At 41.7% G+C, this 21,032-nt stretch overlaps 1 protein-coding gene across 1 annotated transcript in view; it reads left to right on the forward strand.

Annotated features, from left to right (window-relative positions):
- Positions 1 to 21,032, forward strand: part of TTC37 (tetratricopeptide repeat domain 37) — a 2,356,248-nt gene that overhangs the window by 1,841,448 nt on the left and 493,768 nt on the right. Inside the window, exons 31-32 of the mRNA XM_044064132.1 lie at positions 2,936 to 3,157; positions 9,102 to 9,174. Coding sequence (XP_043920067.1) covers positions 2,936 to 3,157; positions 9,102 to 9,174 — 295 coding nt within the window. The remainder of the gene's footprint in view (positions 1 to 2,935; positions 3,158 to 9,101; positions 9,175 to 21,032) is intronic.

A 21,032-nucleotide genomic window follows, 5' to 3' on the forward strand; every position in this document is an offset into this window, starting at 1 on the left:
TTTTTTTTTCTCTGTCAGACAACTAACCTCCTATTGGCAATTGATGTTGCCAAAGCTTACTCCACTAGAGACAGTGGTTGCCTCCAGTGCTTTCTTGAAAAATGTCTGTGCTGCAGACACTGTGATGCAGTCATATGTAGTCTTTGGTGCACAGTAGGGCTGCCACTTATCCATTTTTTTTCCGGACTATCTGAAAATCAAACTAAAGGTCTGGAAAACACTGTACCAACTCTGGTATTCTGTTTCAGAAAAGGAAACAGACTATCGGAGTTTGTTAAATTGGTGGATTTTTTTACAGAAAAACATAGTAAATCGGTAGAAAGCAGGCATCAGAAATGGAAAAGAGGGTGTTCCCCATCAGCTGATGTCATGGTGACATCAAAAATTGGGCAGAACGTGGATGGGAGAGGGGTGGAAATGGTCGAGGTTACAGATGATGTGAGAGGTGTGACTTTGGTCCGGTTGTAGCCACAGCAATAGGTGGCAACCGTAGTGCACAGTTTCACCAAAATTTGTCTCATCTGCCATTCTGAAAGTTAGGCTGAGCTCTGTGCATGTTCTGTCCACTTTCTCTTTATACCCTGGTGGTTACCACTTGGGATTTATCCCAATCAAGGAGCTTCTTCTATAAAAGGTAACAGACAACATTCCTGGTCTTTCATTTAATGTATGAAGTAACCCTCCTTAATGGGGGTGGAATTCCCTCCTTCAATTCCCCTATGAATAGGTTATCTTTTCCTCTAGCTTTAATCATTTGTGCTTGTTGAAAGTCAGATAGCTGTGTGCTTTGTATATTACTTATTTAAGAAGGTAAATATCAGATCCTTCGTTTTATTTCTTGATTTGTAAGAAGGTGCTCACTAGTTTATGGATGGTTAATTGGGAAGCTAAAAAAAAATATGCTACTGTAACTGCCACATTATAGGTTCGTAGGTGTGTACTAGGCTAACAGCCCTGGAGCTTATATAAGCTTAGCCCAAGATGATTCCCTGGCATCATGCCGCCCAAAATTAGTTCCTAGTGCCCCTATCAAGCAAGGCCACTGAAGTGATCTCCGGGGTGAACTTCCTCTTGCCCATCCACTCGTCAAGATTTCTCTTAAAGAGGACCAGTGAAGTGATCTGCTTGACGTGAATGGGAAGTTTGTTCCAGAGTATGAGAAGTCTCTGGGTTAGGAACCTGTCCCTCCAGCATGTTCTGTTTATTGTGGTAATGAGGTTTAGGTCCCTGGAGCATGTGGCATGGAGGGATCAGGATTTCTTTAGGTGTAGGATATCTAGCAGCTCTGGGTCAGACATGGCTTTGTAGGTCAAACAGAGATCACCTCTAAGTAGGCGATAAAAGACAAGAGTATAGCTGGAGTTTTTTTTGTCTGTCTGTATAGGTCGTGTGTCTAAAGCCTAAGATCCTCTTAGTGAGGTATTTGTGTGGCCTTTCCAGTTGTAGGTGTCTAGTGAGGTACATACCAAATGAGGTATTGTATTCTTTAGTAGGTCTAATGAGGGACAAATAGAGAGGGATTATGACCTCTTTCTTCCTGGATGAGAAACCTTTTGTAATGAGATGTGCCACATAGCAGGACATTCTGACTACAGTGGCAATGTGGTTATAAAAGGAGAGGTTGCTGTCAACCTGTGTCCCCAGGCCTCTTATCACACCTTCAGTGTTTAATGGTCTACTGCCAATGTGCTAGTTCATGGGCACTGAATTTTTTCCCAAAGGGAATGACAATACACTTTTTGCCATTGAGCTTAAGGCCATGGTCAGTGAGGCCTTTTTGTAGAATGTCTATATCAGTTGGAGAGTCAGTAATGGCTCCCAGTTTGCAATCATCTGCGAACGTGGTCAGTCAGAGTCCCTTTGTGTTGGCTTGAACTTCAGAGAAGTAGATGCCAAACAAAAGAGGACCTAGGAATGATCCCTGTGAGACACCACTTGTAACTGGGCGGTAGTCAGATTTGGAGTCCACTACTTTCACAGTGTGGGTTCTGTCAGTGAGCCAGTTGGCAACCCATCCTATGACATAGGGGTTTATGCCTAGTTTAGTGAGTCTATCAGTGATTCCTGAGTGAGGGATGGTGTCGAAGGCCTTGACAAGATTTAGGTAGGCTGTGTGAACTACCTTGCCCTCATCCACAGCTCTGGTGACAGACTCGAAGAAGTCTATCAGGTTGAGCAGGCATGATCTACCTTTCACAAACCCAAACTGCGTGAGGTCCAGAGTTTGGAGATTCCCTATGTTCTTATTTATAAGGTCCATGATGATGCACTCCATAGCCTTACATGTCAGACTTGTCAGGCTAATGGGGCAGTAGTTCCCAGGGTCTGTAGTCGCTCCCCCTTGCATTATCATTGGCATGTGCACTTGATTGTCCCCAGATATACAACCTTCCCAGAAAATATATCAGATTGTGATTGTTGGAGAGCGTAAACTTTAAGGACCTATTAAGGAAAATCTTCTCATTGATATTCTGGAATGATGCGCTTTTACATGTTTTAATGCAAACCCTGCTTTGCGTGTTCATTATTTTTCTATTTTTCTTTTTATTTGTTGATGTAATTTACACTGTTGTTTAATTCCCAGAGTTTATCTGTCAATAAGTACTGCTGAGGTTGTTATGGGTGGAGACTACTGCTGTTTTAGAAACTAATGAGAATCTTCCAGTTTAGTACCACTGTACCTCACATTCTTTCACATGGCAGTACCTGCACTGCAAGTGAAAGTGATTTGCATTGCACAAATCTTGGTTGTGTTACAAGTATCAGAAACAGTTATATTGTAGTTCAGTTTTTCCTTTTCTTTCTTTCTTTCTTTTTTGTAATAAACATTTTAACTGAAAAAGAATAGCTACTTGACAGTGAATGTTTGTTAGAATGTGTTTTCAGTGTCATTGTATAACCATCAGTTGATATTTTTGTTTGTGTATATTTCTAGCTCCATGTTAAAAGAACCTAACATAGAAAGCCTCCAGGCTCTTTGCACACTAGGTTTGGCAAAGCGGGATGTTACTCTTTCTTCGGCAGCCTTGAATGAACTGCTCAAACACCTGAAAAAGGGTGACTGTGTTTATGAAAAATGCCTTCTTTCATGTGCCTTGTTCTCCTTGCAAGGAAGGAACATAACTGCTCAGAGACAAGCCTCCAAAGCAGTTCATAGGTATGTAAAGTTTTTTGTTTAACGAATCAAGTTCTTTATCTTCAAACGTAAATTGTTGATGTGAAGTTGTTCAATCTCGCCATTCATTCTTTACTGATGGGTTCAGAGCCAATCCATCGGCTCCGATACAGCCGTTAGCAAAGCTCAAGGTTTACCAGTAGCTCGAGACCAAGCCCCTTATCCCATGATGCACTGCTGGAATTACCTCAGATCTTGTTTGCCGTGGCATGGATCTCAGGCGTTCCAGTATTGCTTGAGCCAAAAAAAGTGTTTTTGTGAGTTATTTCTTCTAATTTTTGATATATGTTGATATTATTCTGTAGATAGTTCTTACAGTAGTTCTGTAGTGTATTCTAAGCTCCTTTTCCCTTCCGGTGCTTGCTAAATAGCTTAGCTTAGTTGTAGTGGCCTCGTCGTTTTCTAGTTATATAAATATTTAGATATTTACATATTTAACCAGTGTTGGCCCTTGGCCATTGTTTTGTGTGTGTTTTCTAAGTATCCTGGTTAATTGCTGTTTTTGTAGGTTTGTTATCTTTGAACCTATGTTTTTTGGGTATAGATGAGTGTTACTTGCTTATTTAGGCTTGCGTGGCTTTGTGTTTTAGTGTTAAGCCTAAAGCTAATTACTTTGATATGTCTGAAGATAAAGACAAACACCAAAAGTCTGGATTCAAGAAATGTCCAGACTACGGGCAAGAGAGATCTGTCACTGATGGGCATGTTCATTGCGTTTGTTGTTTAGGTGCGGTGCATTTGCAGGAGTCTTGCAGTATTTGCCACTCCTTTTCCTCAAGGGTTCTTTTGGAGAGGAAAAAGGAAGCTTGTGGACAGAGGTTTGCTGAAGCATCCCTTTGCTGAAGCTTTGACTGACCAGGATGGGGCCAGCAAGTCCTCCAAATCGTCAAAACCTTCAGGAGACTCCAAGGCATCTAAAGATTCGAAAAAGTCAAAGAAAGTGGAGGATTCCAGGACATCATCTCCACAGCCTTCGGAGCAGAGTGTCTTCTCGTTTCAGAGCCGGCCCACAGTTTTGGAGCCCATCTCTGAGAGACCTGCATCTCCACTCCTTCAATCGCCACCGTTGGTACACTCCTCTAGGTCTTCTGTCAGCCTCTCAGATTTGGATATGGACCGATTGGTGCAGAAGCTCTTACGGGCACCAGGCCTTGCTAAATTGTTGTCGGCTCTGACCCTAGCATCGGACCCGAAGACCACCACCCTGGATTTGACTGCTCCTCCGAGCCGTACCGGACCTTCGGAGCCAGAAGGTCCGAACTGCTGATCGTGGAACTTTTGGAGCAGAGACCTGCTCCGGTGTCATTGGTTCCATCTACTCTGATGTCCTCTGTGCTGACTGGGGACTCTAGGAGCCAACACTCTCCTGTTGGGTCCAGGGAGGATAGTCACAGTGACTTGTCGGTGCCGACTCTTCCTCTCAGGGGCTCGGCTCGGATGAGCTCGACTCCTACCTCCAGCTCGGAGCCCACAGCCTCTGTGCAGGAGGAGCTGGCGGTTCCTTTGGGTCTGTCGACTCTTTTTCATCAGAGCAGTGATGCCTTCGAAGCCATGAGGAGAGCCTTGTCCCCAAAGACATCCTTGACACCATGTCTGGCCTCTTCTTCTCCCAAAGCGCCTGTGTCAGCTTCTGCCTCCATCGTCCAGGCCAAGCGTAGAGACCCTGAGCCTCCAGTAGTCCCACAGGGCGCCCCTTGCTCTTCTGAGACCTCCCCAAAGGCCCCCACTGAGGAGTCCCCAGGAAGAGATTGTGCAAGAGGAGACACTTGGACTCTCCCCACAGGAGTCTTTGACATCTGACACTGACTTGGATGAGTCAGAAGGGTCCCACGATCCCCCCTCTGAGGATATCTCTTTTGCAGAGATACTCGAGATCCTTAGACAGAGGGGTGATTGGCAGTCCAAAAGCCCTACTGAGGACGAGTCAGTTCTCCTGAAGGCTTTCGGGTCTCTACCTTCTACCTCTTGGTTGTCTCCGCCCTTTGATGAGCTCATGCAGCTGGTCTCTCGGAGCGCGTGAGAATTGCCGGAGTGCATGGAACCTGTCCCTTGGAGGCCTAATAAGTTAATTTCTGCCCCTGTAGATAAATCCTTTTTGTCCAAAGGAGTCCCTGTTGATGCCATGGTGGCGGCGGCGGCCACCAAAAACGAAATGTCTGAGACTTCCTCGTTAATCCATCCTCCTAAAAGAGAGTCCAGGATCATGGATCGATATGTGAAACGCATGTTTAGTTCAGCGCCTTTTACACTCCAATCCCTGAACTATTTGACCCATTTCACCAGACTGCAAAGAGATCTCCTTAAGGAGTTGGGAGATACTCTTCAGGGTACTGTAGCTGCAGGGGCTTCCGACAAGCTTGCCCATGCGCCTCATATATGCAGCCGATAGGAAGAGTAGGGCAACGAGTACAGGAATTGCTCTAAGAAGACATTCCTGGATACACTTGTGTTCCTTCGCGAAGCCCTTTAAGTCTTCATTTGTCAACACCCCTTTTGATGTCTCATCCCTCTTTGGCCTAAAGTGAAGGAAACTCTGACCAGGTGTGAACAGGAGGGAAAGACTCTGTCTGCCATCAGAGTCTGTTTTTCCACCCCTACTCGACCTTACCCCAAAGGGCAAAGGGGAGGAAAAATGTGGTTCCGAAAAGCCCAAGGAGCCTTTCAGGACACGTGGTGAACCCCTCTTCTAGGGGCAGAGAAGGGGGTAATAGTGGAAGATGCCACCCTCATGGCAGAGTGGGTCCGCAACACCAGGGTGACAGAGATCACTTCTCTGGTCAACCCTATCAACGCTCCTGAAAAGAGGCCCGACTGTCCTGCTCTGGAGGCAGTCGGGGGTCGCTTACCCTTGTAGCCAGACACCTGGCAAGATATAACAAACGACAGCTGGGTACAAAGTATTATTTCCAGAGGGTATTTTATACCGTTCTCCAACCCACTCACCCAAGCAAGGAGAAATATGGATGTTCCACCCAGTTACAGGGAACAAGCAACTATAGAGGTTCTCAAGTTGCTAGAAAAAGAGTAATCCAGCCAGTCCCAGCAGACCAAGCAGGATCCGGAACTTACTCAAGATTGTTTTTGGTTCCAAAGAAAATGGGACTGAAGACCTGTTTTGGACCACAGCATACTCAACCAATTTGTGAAGAAAGAGAAGTTCCGGATGGTCACGCTTCAGGCTATACTTCCCTTTTTAGGGAGAGACAATTGGATGTGCTCAATAGATCTCAGGGATGCGTACTACCACATAAAAATGGCCAGGCCATCCAGAGATCATCTGCATTTCTGGCTGGGAGCCGATCATTACCAATTTCGGGCCCTGCCCTTTGGTCTCACTACAGCCCCCATGAGTGTTCACCAAATGCATGGCAGTGGTCACGGCTCACCTGAGGCGTCTAGAATTCCAGGTGTTTCCGTACCTAGACGATTGGCTCCTTACCTCCACCACCATGCATCAACTCATTCAGGCAAGGGAATACACTCTGACACACTGCAATCATTTAGGTATTACAGTCAACTCAGAAAAGTCTACCTTGTCGCCATCGCAGCATATCTTTATAGGGGCGGAGTTAGACACTTCAACCACCACTCAATGACTACCAATCGAGAGAGTCTTTCTTCTTCGCCAGCATGTCAGCTCATTGATGTCGAAGGACAGAGCACCAGCCGCAGAAGTTTTAAAGGTATTGGATTTGATGGCGGCAGCGATCTTGGCTATACCATTAGCAAGGATGCATATGCAGATTCTTCAATGGCTGCTGTTCACTCAATGGTCTTATCAGGAACTTCCAATGAATCAATATGATTTTAATTACGGACTCTTGCAAGAGAGATCTCCAGTGGTGGTTAACGTCTCTTCATGTAACCATAGGATGCCCCTTTGTACTACCCCCTCCAGTAGCCACTGTGACCACAGACACTTCCCTGATAGGGTGGGGTGGGGGGGCATTTTCAGGGAAAGACTGCCCAAGGCACATGGACGGATCAAGAGTCACATCTGCATATCAGTGTTCTGGAGATGAGAACAGCACTTCTGGCGTTGCATTCAGACAGACAGTATGTCAGTGGTCTGGTACTTGAACAAGTAGGGCAGGACCAAGTCTTACCCCATTTTCCAAGAAGCCCTCAGAGTTTGGCAGTGGGCTGTTTCCTCCCAGCGCCTTCTGTTGGCAACGCACATCCCAGGAAGATCCATCGTGATAGCAGACAAACTGAGCAGGGCAATCTTGTTGCCGCACGAGTGGTCCCTCAAACAAGAGATTGCAGACAAGATTTTCCGCAAATGGGGCCAGCTTTGCTGCGATCTGTTTGCCAGTCACAACACGAAATGCAGAAGCTACTTTCCCCTGATTCCTCCTCCAGGATAACCCCCGAGAGACACACTTGTGCACAATTGGCCCCCGGGTCTCCTCTATGCATTTCCTCCAATCCCTCTAATACCCAGACTTCTACAGAAAGCAAAGTCGCTGGGATGGACTGTCATTCTTATAGCCCCTCATTGGCCTTGGCACATTTAGTTCTCATTTCTTTATCATCATCTCTTGGAGGATCCATGGATTCTGGACCCAGTTCCGGACCTTCTGACACATCCGTCGGGGGACCTCCAGCCTTCATTGCAGTCACTGAAGCTAGCAGCTTGGCTGCTCCAGTTCCCCCCAGAACTTCAAGCCTTATTTATCAGCCCTCCTTATTTGATTTTTCATGCTGATAGAGTATCATTTAGGACAACCCCCTCCTTTTTGCCCAAAGTTTGTTTGGAATCTAATATCAATCAAGTCATTGAGTTGACAGTCTTCTTGCCTAACCATTCCAATAAACTTGAGTATATGCTGCACAAACTTGAAGTTTACAGACAGCTCAGATATTCTTTGGACAGAACCAAAGATGTTAGAAAATCAGACCAGCTCTTTGTATCTTTCTCTGAAGCCAGAAGAGGTAGACCAGTGGCTAAAGCAACACTTTCTAAATGGTTATCTGATTGTATCACCTTTGTTTATTCAGCTGCTAATATGCCCTTACTACACAAGATTAAAGCTCATTCTACCAGGGCAGTCTCCACATCTTATGCATTCCAAGCCAAATTGCCCCTTGATAACATTTGTGCTGTTGCCACTTGGTCTAAACCTCATACCTTTATCACTCATTACAAAGTTAATAAGGTCTCCAGGGACAGGGCTTCCTTTGGGTCTACGGTCCTGAAGAATGTACTCCCGTGAGCCACCCGAGATTGAGGGTGCTAGGGACGCTTCCCATCAGTAAAGAATGAACGGCGCGATTGAACTACTTCACATTAAGAAGTTATGTACTCACCATAACGTTCCATGTTAGTTGTTCCATCTCGCTTTCATTCTTACGTCCCTCCCTCCATCCCCCACCTGACCGATAGTTGACCTAGAGGCTGGTCTCATCCTGGCTATTTAATTCTTCCTCTCTATGGGAGGGTAGTTCTCTTTTATATGGGTATAGTACATGCAGCAAACAAGATCTGATGTAATTCCAGTAGTGCATCATGGGATAAGGGGCTTGGTCTCGAGCTACTGGTAAACTTTGAACTTTGCTAATGGCCGTATTGGTCCGAATCCATCAGTAAAGAACGAAGGTGAGATGGAACAACTCACATGCAACATTATGTTAAGCACATAACTTCTTATTTCCTGCCATATAAAACATTTTTGTACTTCTACCACTTTGAAATGCCATTGTAGATTCCTTACATGATCCATTATAAATATTTAACTGACTTGCAAATAACTAAAAACTATATGGAATATATTTCTTAGTGTAAACCAAGTGCCTTAAGCCAGTCATTCCTGTTTTGTCATAGTAATTTAGTTGGTCATCAGCTGTGTAAAACAGTGCAAAGTCTTACTCTTCCAACTTCTTGCAAATGTACCAAACCTGTTTTTCTTTTCTTGGCTTTCTCTAGCAATCCTGGGGATCCGGTTCTGTGGACTCTGCTTTCCAGGGTAGTACCTCATTGTGCACCACAGAAGTCAAAGGCAAGTCCATATTAATATTTTTGTGTACAAATATGTATTAACAAATGTTCAAACGACAGATCAGCAGTGGTTTATAACACTGGATGCAAGGTCGCTGTATTCTGTTGATTCATCAGTTTGAAGGAATTTTGTATGTGAAGGAATTCATTTTGGACAATAAATTATTAAACTGGGATTATATATACATGTGATAATGACACAGATGGTGTTAGTTTTTGGAGAATAATTTCTTTTGTTTTCAATGCAGTTATTATCAGCAAATTAATAATGTTGAATTGAGGCTGGCAATGACCTCCAGTTTCTCCAATTTAGTAATGGCCAGATGGGAGGAGAAATGTGTGTGGCCCTCTAGATTTGCTGAACAGATCAAGTTTTATACATGTTTTATTGATCATTTATTCTTGATCCAGTAAGGTAAACCAGTGGATTTTGAATATTTCTGCATTATATTAAAGTTCTACTGAGTTCTTATTCATTTCTTTAGATTTTTCTGCAATAAAAAAAGATATTGGATGAGGAGTTATATACATACATTTATTGAAGGTAAAACCAAAACTAAGATATTTGTGAGAGTCAAGAGTATAGCTGTGTACACTGCACAAGTGCACATCTTATTTTGTGAAAGAAAATTGTATTAGGAGAGCTAGCCAGACTGTCATGTTACAATTGAAGATGTAGAATTTCACAAGAGGAAGTGATTTATTAATGAAACACTCTGTATAAAAATGCTGTAGGAAACATAAAATGAAGGAATTGATAGAAAAGGTAAGAGTGAAGGGGGTAGATTTAAATCTGTCTCTCTGGGGGTGCATAATGTAGTTAATCAACCATATGTATCAGGACCTAGAATATGCTTGGAAATTCATTTAGGTAAAAAGCAGTGAAATTATTGTTTAAATTGGAATATTTTAGAAATAATGGTAGAATGAAGGAAGCAGCTAGTGAAGTACTACTTTCCTGTAAGAGAGGGGATAATTTAAAAAGTATGTTGGAAAAAGGAAGTGTGTGTGTGTTGCAATTAAATATTCTGCCATCCCTCTCTCTATGCCTCTTCCAGGTTTTTGATGCTGTTTGTGACTCCCAGCTGGGTGTGCAGAACAGCCCCAAAGCTTTATGTGAGGGGGCCCTCTTAATATCCATTGCCTGATACCTGGATAGAATTGTTTTCCCTTTGACCATTGTTCTAGGGCCAGTTATAGGGCCCACTTAATCTGAGAAGAGTCATTTACAGCAGGGAATTATGGGTAGAGTATTCAAATTCTGAGGAGACCATGGTTACTTGTGAAGGATTCTCTTTCTCTCAGACTATTTCCAGGCTGAAACATTTTTTTCCAGTGGGAAAGCAATGATGTTTCTCAATCCTACAGAATATATTATGATTTGTTACAAATGGAATTTATTTTATTTGCTTATTTATTGTCTTATGTTTAATAGAAAGGACGAATGAGCAGAAGTCCCATTTTTAGAGGTGACTTAAACTCCACATAAAATACATATTTTCAGTGAACAACAGTAAAATTAATAATTTTAAGCATTGCTTTGCAGGTAGTATTGAGATAAATAGTAAAGACATTTATCATATACTTTAGAAGTTATATTATTTTACATAAATCAGTGACAAGGCCTTTGATACAGTTACCCACTCAGGAATTATAGGTAGACTCACCAAACTAGGCATCAACCCATGTTATCACTAGATGGGTTGCAAATTGGCTTACAGATCCCACAGTGTGAAAGTAGCAGACTGCAAGTCAGACTGCTGACCAGTCACGAGTGGAGTCCCACAAGGATCGATCCTGGGTCCTCTCCTGTTTGGCATCTACTTCTCAGACGTTCAGGCCAACATGGAGGGACTCTGGCTGACCAAGTTTGCAGATGATTGCAAGCTGGGAGCCATTATTAACTCCCCAAGTGATGCCGACATTCTACAGAAAGGCCCCACTGAGACAAACGGCTGGTGTTGAAACCATGGCCTTAAGCTCAATGCCAAAAAATGAGTCGTCATCCCCTTCTGGAAAAACTCAGTTCCCGCATATTACCACATTGATGGTCGTCCACTGAGCACTGAAGGCGTTATAAGAGATCTGGGGACACAGGTTGACAGTAACCTCTCTTTTGAACACCACTTTACTACTGTCGTCAGAAAGTCCTTCTATGTGGCACATCTCATTACCAAGGGTTTTGCACCCAGGAAGAAAGAGCTTATCGTCTCTCTCTACTCTTCCGTCATTAGATCAATCATCGAGTATAATGCCCCATTTGGCTTGTATCTCACTAGACACTTGCAACAGCTGGAGAGACCACAGAAGTATCTCACAAAGAGGATCCTAGGCCTTAAACATATGTCCCACATGGACAGACTAAAAAAAACTCCAGCTTTTCTCTGTCTCATATCATCTACTAAGAGGCGATCTCTGCTCGACTTACAAAGCCATGCCTGACCCAACTCTGTTAGAAATGCTACATCTAAAGAAATCCCAATCCCTACCAACCTCATTACCACAATCAACAGAACATGCTGGAGGGACAGGTTCATAACCCAGAGTCTGCCCATGCTCAGGAATAGACTTCCCATACATGTCAAGCAGAGCACCTCACTGGCCCTCTTCAAGAGAAATCTTGATGAGTGGATGGGAAATAGAAAGTTCACCCTGGGGATCACTCCAGTGGCTCTACTCGACAGAGGCACTGGGAACTAATGTCGGGCAGCATGATGCCAGGGCAATTCTATGGGCTAGGGCCATTAGCCTAGTACACACCTATGAACATGTTAACATTTAATACCTGGAGCTACAAGAGCAATGATAATGCTCATAGGTAGGATTTCACTAGAGCAGGAACACAAAATAGAGGAGGAAGAGGTGAAGGAGGAAGGGTATAAGCAGAAATAATCAAGAAAATCTAAGTAGAGAATGTCTTGATGGTGGAGAGGTTGAGGTAACAGTAGATAGGTAAAATAATGAGGTGGGTAAGGGGGGTATTTGTATGACAGGAGTAAGGATAATTGGAGCAGCAGTAATGGGGATGAAAGAGACAGGGATAAGAAAGGTGAACAAGTCAGGATGATTGATAGAGATATTGGCAGTGGAAGAGAAACAGAAAGAAAGGTGGGTTTAATCAGAGCATGATCATAGCTGTGAGGAAGTTAGGTGGTGTTTTAGGTTGTGTTTGAAATGTGTGGTAATGTTTTGTCTTAGGGTGGGTTGGTGAGATGGAGTTCCAGTTCTTAAAACACCTCAATCCAAGGGACTCAGGACAGTAGATTCAGTAAATTCAACACCTTTAATGTCCAATAAATTATGAGAACAGTAAAGTCACCACAATACAGTTTAGCGCGCTTTCACCTAGTAAAATACCAGGCTTCTTCAGAACAAAAGGTATTTTACTAGGCGGAAGCGTGCTAAACTGTATTGTGGTGACTTTACTGTTCTTATAATTTATTGGACATTAAAGGTGTTGAATTTACTGAATCTACTGTCCTGAGTGACTTGGATTGAGGTGTTTTACTGCTTGTGTGGGTTCGCTGGTTCTTCTGTGTCTTTTAGTTCCAGTTCTTAGCTACATAGGTTGAGTAAAGTGAGTTGCCTGTGCTGTTATGAGACTTGGTCCTGGTCAGGAGATATGTGTTCTATGAATGGTGATTCCTTGGAAGGAAGAAGTGTTGGAGGATGTTTTGTAATGATGGGTAGCTGTTGTGTTTGTGTTATTTTTTTGTGAGCACTAAGCAGTTGGTGGGAGTAGGTGAGGTAGTTAAATAGTTTGAGCCAGTGTGTGTGCTTCAGTGCTAGGCAGTGCTGTCAACTGTTTGATAAGTTGGATGCAAACTTAGCTAGTTTATTTTAGCAAACCTCATGGTAAAATATTTGATAGAGCAGGTTATAATGCAAAATTGTGTCAAATATTTTTGACATGTCTAAGAAGAAGTAGAATACTAGGTTGCTGGTGTTTTTATTAGAGCTTATGATTTCATTAAAACTGAGTAGAGTAGTAGTGGTGCTGTGGTGAGTTCGAAATCCATTATCTGAGTTTTGGAGGGGAGATTGTTATTGTGAAGAGTAGAAAGGACGTAGAAATTAATTTATTTTTCTAACATTTTGGAGAGTGTGGAGGTTGAATGGGGCTATAGGTCGGTGGATGTTCCCCTTTTATGTAGAGATATGATGTAGGATTTCTTTCAGATGATAAGGACGTAGTTTTCTGTTAATGATTGGTTTATGACTATAGTACAGGGTATGATGTAGCCTCTGCAGGGGTTCTGAAGTATTCTGGTTGCAGGTTGTCAGCATCTGGGGTGAATTTTTTTTAGTTTTTAGGAGGTGTTTTTTGATAGAAGAGGTAGATACTGGATGGAGGAGAAAGGATTTTGGTGGTGATTAGTACTGTTTGGGACAGCGAGACTCTTGATTGACTTGTTAAATAGGGAGAGGGCAGTATATGGAATGCATATTGAAGTGGGTAGCTTTAGGGACTAAGCCTTTGGTGGTAGTTGGTGAAGGAGTCGTAGTTTGGCCTGGGTGTAATAGTCTTTTGATTGCTTTCCAGAAAAGCTTAGGGTTCTGTTGGTGGTTGTCTTGGAGCTTGGAAAAATAGTTTTATCTGATTTGATTTTTTTTTTGTTTGTTTAGAAAGGTTCCTAAAATATTTTCATTTTGTGATAATTTGTCATACCACCATGCTTTCCAATTATCTCTATATAGCATAAATTGTCTGGCTTCTCTTGTGAGCCATGGGGTGGGGCTGGATTTTATCTGATGGGACCTAGTTTATTTAGTATGTTAAGGAATGTGTTTAAGTGAGTTACATCATCTAGAGGTAAGTATTTTAGAATATCCCAGTAGTATTTGTTGAGGTAGTTAATGAAGATTTCAATACTGAAGAAGGAGAATGTATGCACATTATTATAGATTATGTATTTATGTGCATGATTAGATTGTCTGATTGCAAAGGTTGGTAAGATGGTCACTGATGGTGTTGGGTAGGCAGCCAGCAGTATTAATTTTGTTATGGGTGGTAGTGAGGATCCAGTCTAATGTAGGCTCCCTATTACTACATTTGTCTGTTCAAGTAGCAGTAGTTATAATTTGGGTAAAACCAAAGAAACTGATGGATAGCGTGGGAGAGTCAGAGTTGAAAAGCAGGTAGTCCATATTAACTTCATTTATGATGATGGTTTCCTTGTTGATATGAGAGATCCAATATGGGATTTCTGTTAGTAATGGGATGATTTTTTAAAGGATATAGATGGCAGTGATGCGTATGTTATGTTTGCTGATTTGCAAGAGAGAATTATTTCAGCACTGGGAAAGTTGGGGTGGCGAGGAGGTAGGAAGTGGTTTCAAGGTGTTTTTTGTACATCATAGCCATGCCACCAGCTTTATTATGCTGTCTGTCATTTCTAATAGCCTGAGGAGAATTTCCTGATCTTTAATACTTTGTTTTAGGCAGGTTTCTGTGACTATTAGTATGTTGAGGTGTATGAGGCTTTATAAGCATGTAACTGTGGTAGTTTATTGTAGATGCTCCTAAGATTTAATAGTTATAGTAAAGAAAAAGTAGCTTTGAAGAATTTAATAAAGGGTGCTCAATAGAATCAGTTAAGGTATTGCAATTTAATTTGAGGTATGTGAATGAAATAGTAGTAGTAGGAGAAAAAGTAGAGTGAGAAGGGAAGGATCAAAAGAAAGGTGATATGATGTAATATAGCTGTATATAATAGGAAAAGGAAAATAGGGTGGCTGCAATGTGTGTCACTGGTTGTAGGTATGGAGTGGATGGGCTTAGGGAAGTATAAATGTAGTTTTAGTGGGGTGTGCAGGAGTTAGGGGTACTGTAGGGGAAGCTAGGACAGAATGGGTTTCAGCCCCTTAGGGCTAGTGCGTTGCCAAAAACAATAACTAGAGTTGGCAGTGCTGGAGTTCGCACGCAATAAATGCAAAACAGTAAATCTTACACTAGGTGGTATTAGCTCATTCAAGCCAGTAGTGCCTTTTTTGTATACCTCCAGTTCACACCCATAGCTCCTTATGGAGTCCAGACCATTTTGGGGTTTGGCTACTTTAAGTGACATACCAGCTAACAATAAGCAGTGTTAGAAAGTGTGAGGAGTTATTAACAAGATGACACTAAGATTGTTCATCTTGGATGTCTCACAGCAGAGGCATTAGTCATTGTTTGTCGCTTATTATTCATATTTCCATATTTATATGCATATTTTCATACTTGAGATCCCTACTTGATATTCAGAGGTATGATGGGATGTGCCACCATAGGAGACAGGGAAGTTCATTGTCAGTATCCTTTTATGTCACACTGTACTTGAGATGTTGTTAGTAATTGTGAAAATAAATATATTTTTTTATGTGCTGGACCTCCCCGGTCATCAAACTGGAATAAATAAATAAAAATAAAACTTAATACTTAAGTTGCAAAAGTGTCGCTTGACATCAAGTGAAGCTTTACATATTATTGAAGAAAACTGTCTTTGAAATTTGCACTGTAAGTTGCACATCTTAAGCAATATCTAGTGGTATTTCTATTGATAATTATACAATTAAGCATATGTTTTATATTTCTTGAAATATCTTAGTAAACATTTTCCTGATGGAGGAATTTCTTGTTGTGGTATGAAAGCTTATGTCTGGTTAACAAAATGCTCTAAAATATATATGTCTAGATTGTACAGCTTCCAAGATGTGACTGTTTGTGGAAATATACCAAAATTATAATTTGTTAGGTTTTTGTGTACATTAGAATTTATTGTATTATTTATGGAAAGGGTGTGAGTGCACTGACTGTTATCACTGTAAAGAGTACTTATTAGTGATAGCATTGTTATTTGTACAGTTTTAATGCCTTTTATTCACAAAATATTTATGTTTGTTTATCTTATGCATTTTAAGTTTATTTTTCAGAAAATGCTCTGGCATGCAAAATATGTGCAGGCTGCTAGAAGTGTGACGTTCCACACTACATAGGTGTTAATGAGTCAAATATAGTTGACTAAAAACAATAAGGATAGAAAGATGTAATATTTTTACAGCAAGTAGTTATCCGTGAAACTTCAGAGCATGGAAAATAGAAAAAGCAAAGCAACATAAAACTAGCTGTACAGCCAAAGAGGGAGAGTCACATAACCTGGAGTTGGAAGGAGCAATTAAGAAAGTGCAGGCTGCCAGCAACACTATGGTATAGCCCATTAATTAGAGAGGGCAGGGGGAGGGGAAATTAAGGGGCAGTGGAGGATAGTTTTGAATTTAGTTCTGAAAAACAGACAAATAGCAGAACACTAAGTACTGGCCGAGCAGAGAAGAGACATTAAACTTGGTACCAATTTGAAAAAAAAAAAGGGTGGTTAGAAAAACAGAATGAATAAGTTCCACTTCACTGACTAAAAAGGCAATTGTGTATGCTTTTGAAGAGCTGGATGTTACATTTACTCTGCTGCAGTCTTTTTTTTGGGGGGGAGGGGTGCAATCCACGAACTAAGTAAAAAGATAAGTTTGTAAGCTTCTGCAAGGCTGGATTTTGTATTTACTGTGCTGCAGTCTTTAAGGGGTGCAGTCCACAACTGTCTGGCTTAGTACAAGTGGCTTAGGGTTCCAGAACTTTCACATATTCCTCCATTTCTGTCTGCCTTGAAGGATGTTTTTCTTGCAGACTGCAATATCCTTGACAGTCTCCAAACTGCCCCCAAAAAGCAGATAGATTATATAAAGTTCCTAAGTTTTTTATACACTAATCCAATACCTGACCCTGTAGTTATTGCCTAAATGAATCCAACTGCTGCTAATCATTTTAATTTCAGTCCTTTTCTCCTGACAAGGATGGAAACATTTTTGATAAGTTTGGTTAAAAAAAATGCATGCTGCTTCAGTTTTAATTTTTAGAAGTCATGGCTGTCAGGTCCATATGTTGATGTTTATCTTGGCAAATTTTGAAAGTCTGAGTAATTATTTAGCATCATTTTCGTCCTGTGAGGAAAGATCATCTACTTTGTGCAGCTTGGTTCCCTCTGTTTTCCAAGTCAGTGCTCATTGCTTGAGATGTGCCTGTGACTCTGTGGATGCAACTTCCAGGGCTGCTGTCACTAGAACTGTTTTGAGGTGATTTGCCTGGCTGCATTATCTAGAACCTCCCAGAGGATGTCAAGAATGGAATCTGGAATTCTGCTTTGAATAGAAAACTAGTTTTTGGACCTCCTGCTGCATCAAAAAGTGTTATGGGAGAGGAAAGCTGATTCAAGGATATTTCAGTCCTCCTTCTGTTAAGTTTTCCAAGGGTTTCTTTGCTTCCTTGTCTGACATCAGCTAAATACAAAATAAACAGTTCCAGCAGAATACTGATAAGCAGATGTTTAAAAAGGAATGGCAGGAAGGTCCCAAAAATTGCAGCCTCCCAGAACAAAGGACAGTCCAATAAGTAATTCCAGTGACTATATGAAAGATGCCCCCCCCCCCCCCCACACACACACACACACACCCTGGTAGTCCCTTAATCATTCCATAATAGCAGAAACAGTTTGCAAGATTCTTCTGTTTTCAAATACTCTTGGGTGGGGGGTACAAAGTTGTATATATGGCAGTTGTACATACCTTCTGCTGGTGTTTTTCCTGTTAGATAACCACAGTTGTGTGCTATTAACTTAGCCACTCCATCTAAGATTTCTTCATTACTGCACTGTCAGTTTTTCCTCTCCAAACCATAACCTTCGCTTTCCTACCCACGCTGTCACAATAAATCAGAGCAATTGTGCAGTGAATAATGCCCCACTCTTGCTCATCTTTCTTTAGCTGTTACAAAAGCTCACGATTCAGTGGCCACCTAAATTAATATTTTTCAGCCCATATTTATGAAATTTTCTTCCTGCTGTGTAGCCAAATTCCTAGCCCATATCTTCTTGATTTTCCTAATTCATTGCTTCCACCTATGTTCTATCAAACATCATAAACGCCATTGCCCAAACTGCCACCACCTATATGTCCAGCAGAAGTGTAAGAAACCTTAATCGAAGACAGTATTTGGCCAGCCCACTCAAGCTGCAGCACAACTAAATAAATATAAAGGTTCCCTACTTACCTTAAGTGAGTATTGAGGTAAAAAAAAAAAAAAAAAAAACAGGGAAAGGGGAGGAGTAGGCATTGAACAGTAAAAGACAGAAACACTCTGGGTCATAGCAAGATGGCTGTTCACTGATCAGTAGGTTGATTAGAGCTCTCCCAGTGTGAAAACTATAACTTTGAGGACAAAAGCAAGTAAAACATATCCAGTGAGATGAAATTCAGTTGTTCACTAGAAATGACACTGCCTGGATGCCAGCAAATAAGTAATTTGGAGAAAGTATAGAAAATCAAACTGAAAAGGAGAAAAACACTGTAGCTATGAACAATCTTACAGTTGTTCAGCAAAAAGCCATTCAAGTTTCAGCTTTTGTACAGGAGATGACTTGCAGTACTTTAGAGGAAAATAAATGAAATGCACTGAGAGGTTTTTAAAATAAATGAAACACTGAAGGAATATATCAAGTACAAATAACCAAAGGCTGGAAAAATAGATGAAGCTTTAATTATCCATTCAGAGTAGCTGATAAAACTGAAAAAAAATAGAGATTGATATTAGGAAAATCTGGCTTTAACATGAGGCTTCACAAGGAGAAATAGAGTTAGAAGACCGTACTTGCAGAGAAAACCTTTGATTTTCTGCTGTAGACTACATTATTTTTATAAATGTGCAGATAAACAACTGGACTGGTGTTCCACAGCAGGATTTGTTAGTCAAATGGGTATCATGTGTATGCTCCAAATCTGGCCATGAGAAAGCAGCCAGTACCTTTACTGGTAAAGATACAGTCATACCAGCAGAAATAATTGCTTCTGTCAAAATTGTGGCAGAAAGGAAATGTATTAAAAAGTGAGGATGGTAAATTGTTTGTAGAAAATTGTTATTCACTGTACACCAGGAAGATGAGAAGCAACTTTATCCCAGCTATCATGGAATGTCAAGAGAAAGGTTTGAGATTCATGCAGCTAGAGTTCTCAGAAGATTTTTTTCCTGGTGACTGAAAGACATTTCTTAATTCAGAACGTGCTAGGAAGGAAATAGAATAAGCAAAAGGGGATTTTGTTTTTCATGTTTCTTATAAGTTTCTTTCCTGTCTTCAGGCCTGAGGGCCAACTAGGAGCACTACCTCATTAAACAAAACATTATAGACAATGCCACCAATCCAGTAATCAAAGTCAGATTTAAAACAAGTGATATTATAGGATATCCTGACATCAACATGTATTTGATTCCATAATGTGGAGATTGTGTAATAAGTTTACTTCTAAGAGATGTTCTGTGTATAGGAATGGCAACATTTATATTGTCATGGTTATGCCCCCTTGTATTATTGGATAGAGGGATATTATAAATAGATTGAAACGCGTCATTATGAAAAACAATTATAAGCACTAATGGCTTTCCTTCTGGTATACCTAAGTGCACTGAATATAATTTCCCATATTTACATCCTTTTGATTTGAACAGAAATTCCCTCTGAACTGTTTCAGGTAAGGCAAGTCAGTTCCTATTATAAGAACAAAACATGCTACTGTATTCCAGTAGCGGACAAATGTGCAATCTGAAGTAGTTTACTTCATTTGGTCTTCAACCTGTGGGTACCGGATCTGTATCAGACCGGAGCCAACAAGTTCACTAGCATCTGCTCCGAGCTCCAAGCTCCTCCCCTTACCCAAAATACACCTCCACTACCTTCCACCCCCCCAGATCTCGTTTGCCGCTGCTTGACTGAAGCATCGTGATCCTGAGCTCTGAGTTAGTGAGTTGGGTTTCTGATAACGTAAGCAGTTTTTTGTCATAGTTTTTTTGAGTGTAGCTGTTAGTGTAGGATGTTAAGTTGTCAATCTCGCCTTCATTCTTGCTGGATGGGTTCGGAGCCGACCCTCGGCTCCGACTCGGCCAATACTAAAGCTCAAGAGCTTATTCCACCGGCTCGAGGCTCCCCTATATCCCACAATGCTAGGCGGTAAGTACTCAGATCTCGTTTGCCGCTTAGCTGACGAGGTGCTTTCTTCTACCGGCTCTGGCAGGTTAGTGAGTTTTCTTGTTAAAAAACTTCAAATTTCTACCCCTATCTTTTCTATTTAGTTTAGTTTTTATACAGAGTATCCCTTTAGTTTAAATCAGGTCCCCCTTGTGTTTGAATTTCCTTTTTATCCCCTTTTTAACTTTTAGGCCTTTGGCCCACTCCCTTTTTTTTCCCTGTCCTTTCAGTGTGACTGGATTTTTATTTGGTTAAAGGGTGTGTCTGTGTGTTGTGTTTGTGTTTCATACAGCCTTTTCTGGATGTCTAAAGACTCCAAGGTCTCAGGCTTCAAGAAGTGTGATTCGTGCTGTCAGAAAATGTCTCTGACAGACGGTCACACTTCTTGTGTCTATTGCCTGGGACCTTTGCACCTGCAGGACTCATGTGCTGTTTGCCATGCATTCAGCCCTAGAGTCCTGCAGGAACGCAAAAACAAGCTCATACTTCGAGGCTTGTTAAAGCCTGAATGCCCCCGACCCAGTCTGCGTCGGGGAAGCCTTCTAAGACTTCCAGGCCGTCGGCTCCAGCTTCAGAGCCATCTCCTGGGAGCATTAAAGCTGCTTCGACATCGGCTCCGGCTGGAGTCGATGTTTCGAAGTCTCATACCGTTACCTCGGCTCCGGCTGGAGCCGAGGTTGTCAAGACTCAGTTGGCTCCGATAGGCTTATCGGAGCCACCTTCAAAGAAGAGGTCTAGGTCCCCTTCCATCGGCTCCATCCACTCGGCTCCGGGATCCCCTCTTCTGTCGGAGCGGAGCCATAGGTCTCATTCCTCT

The sequence above is a fragment of the Protopterus annectens genome, chromosome 2.part2 (assembly GCF_019279795.1).
Source record: "Protopterus annectens isolate FY-2018-M chromosome 2.part2, PAN1.0, whole genome shotgun sequence".
Lineage (NCBI taxonomy): Eukaryota > Metazoa > Chordata > Ceratodontiformes > Protopteridae > Protopterus > Protopterus annectens.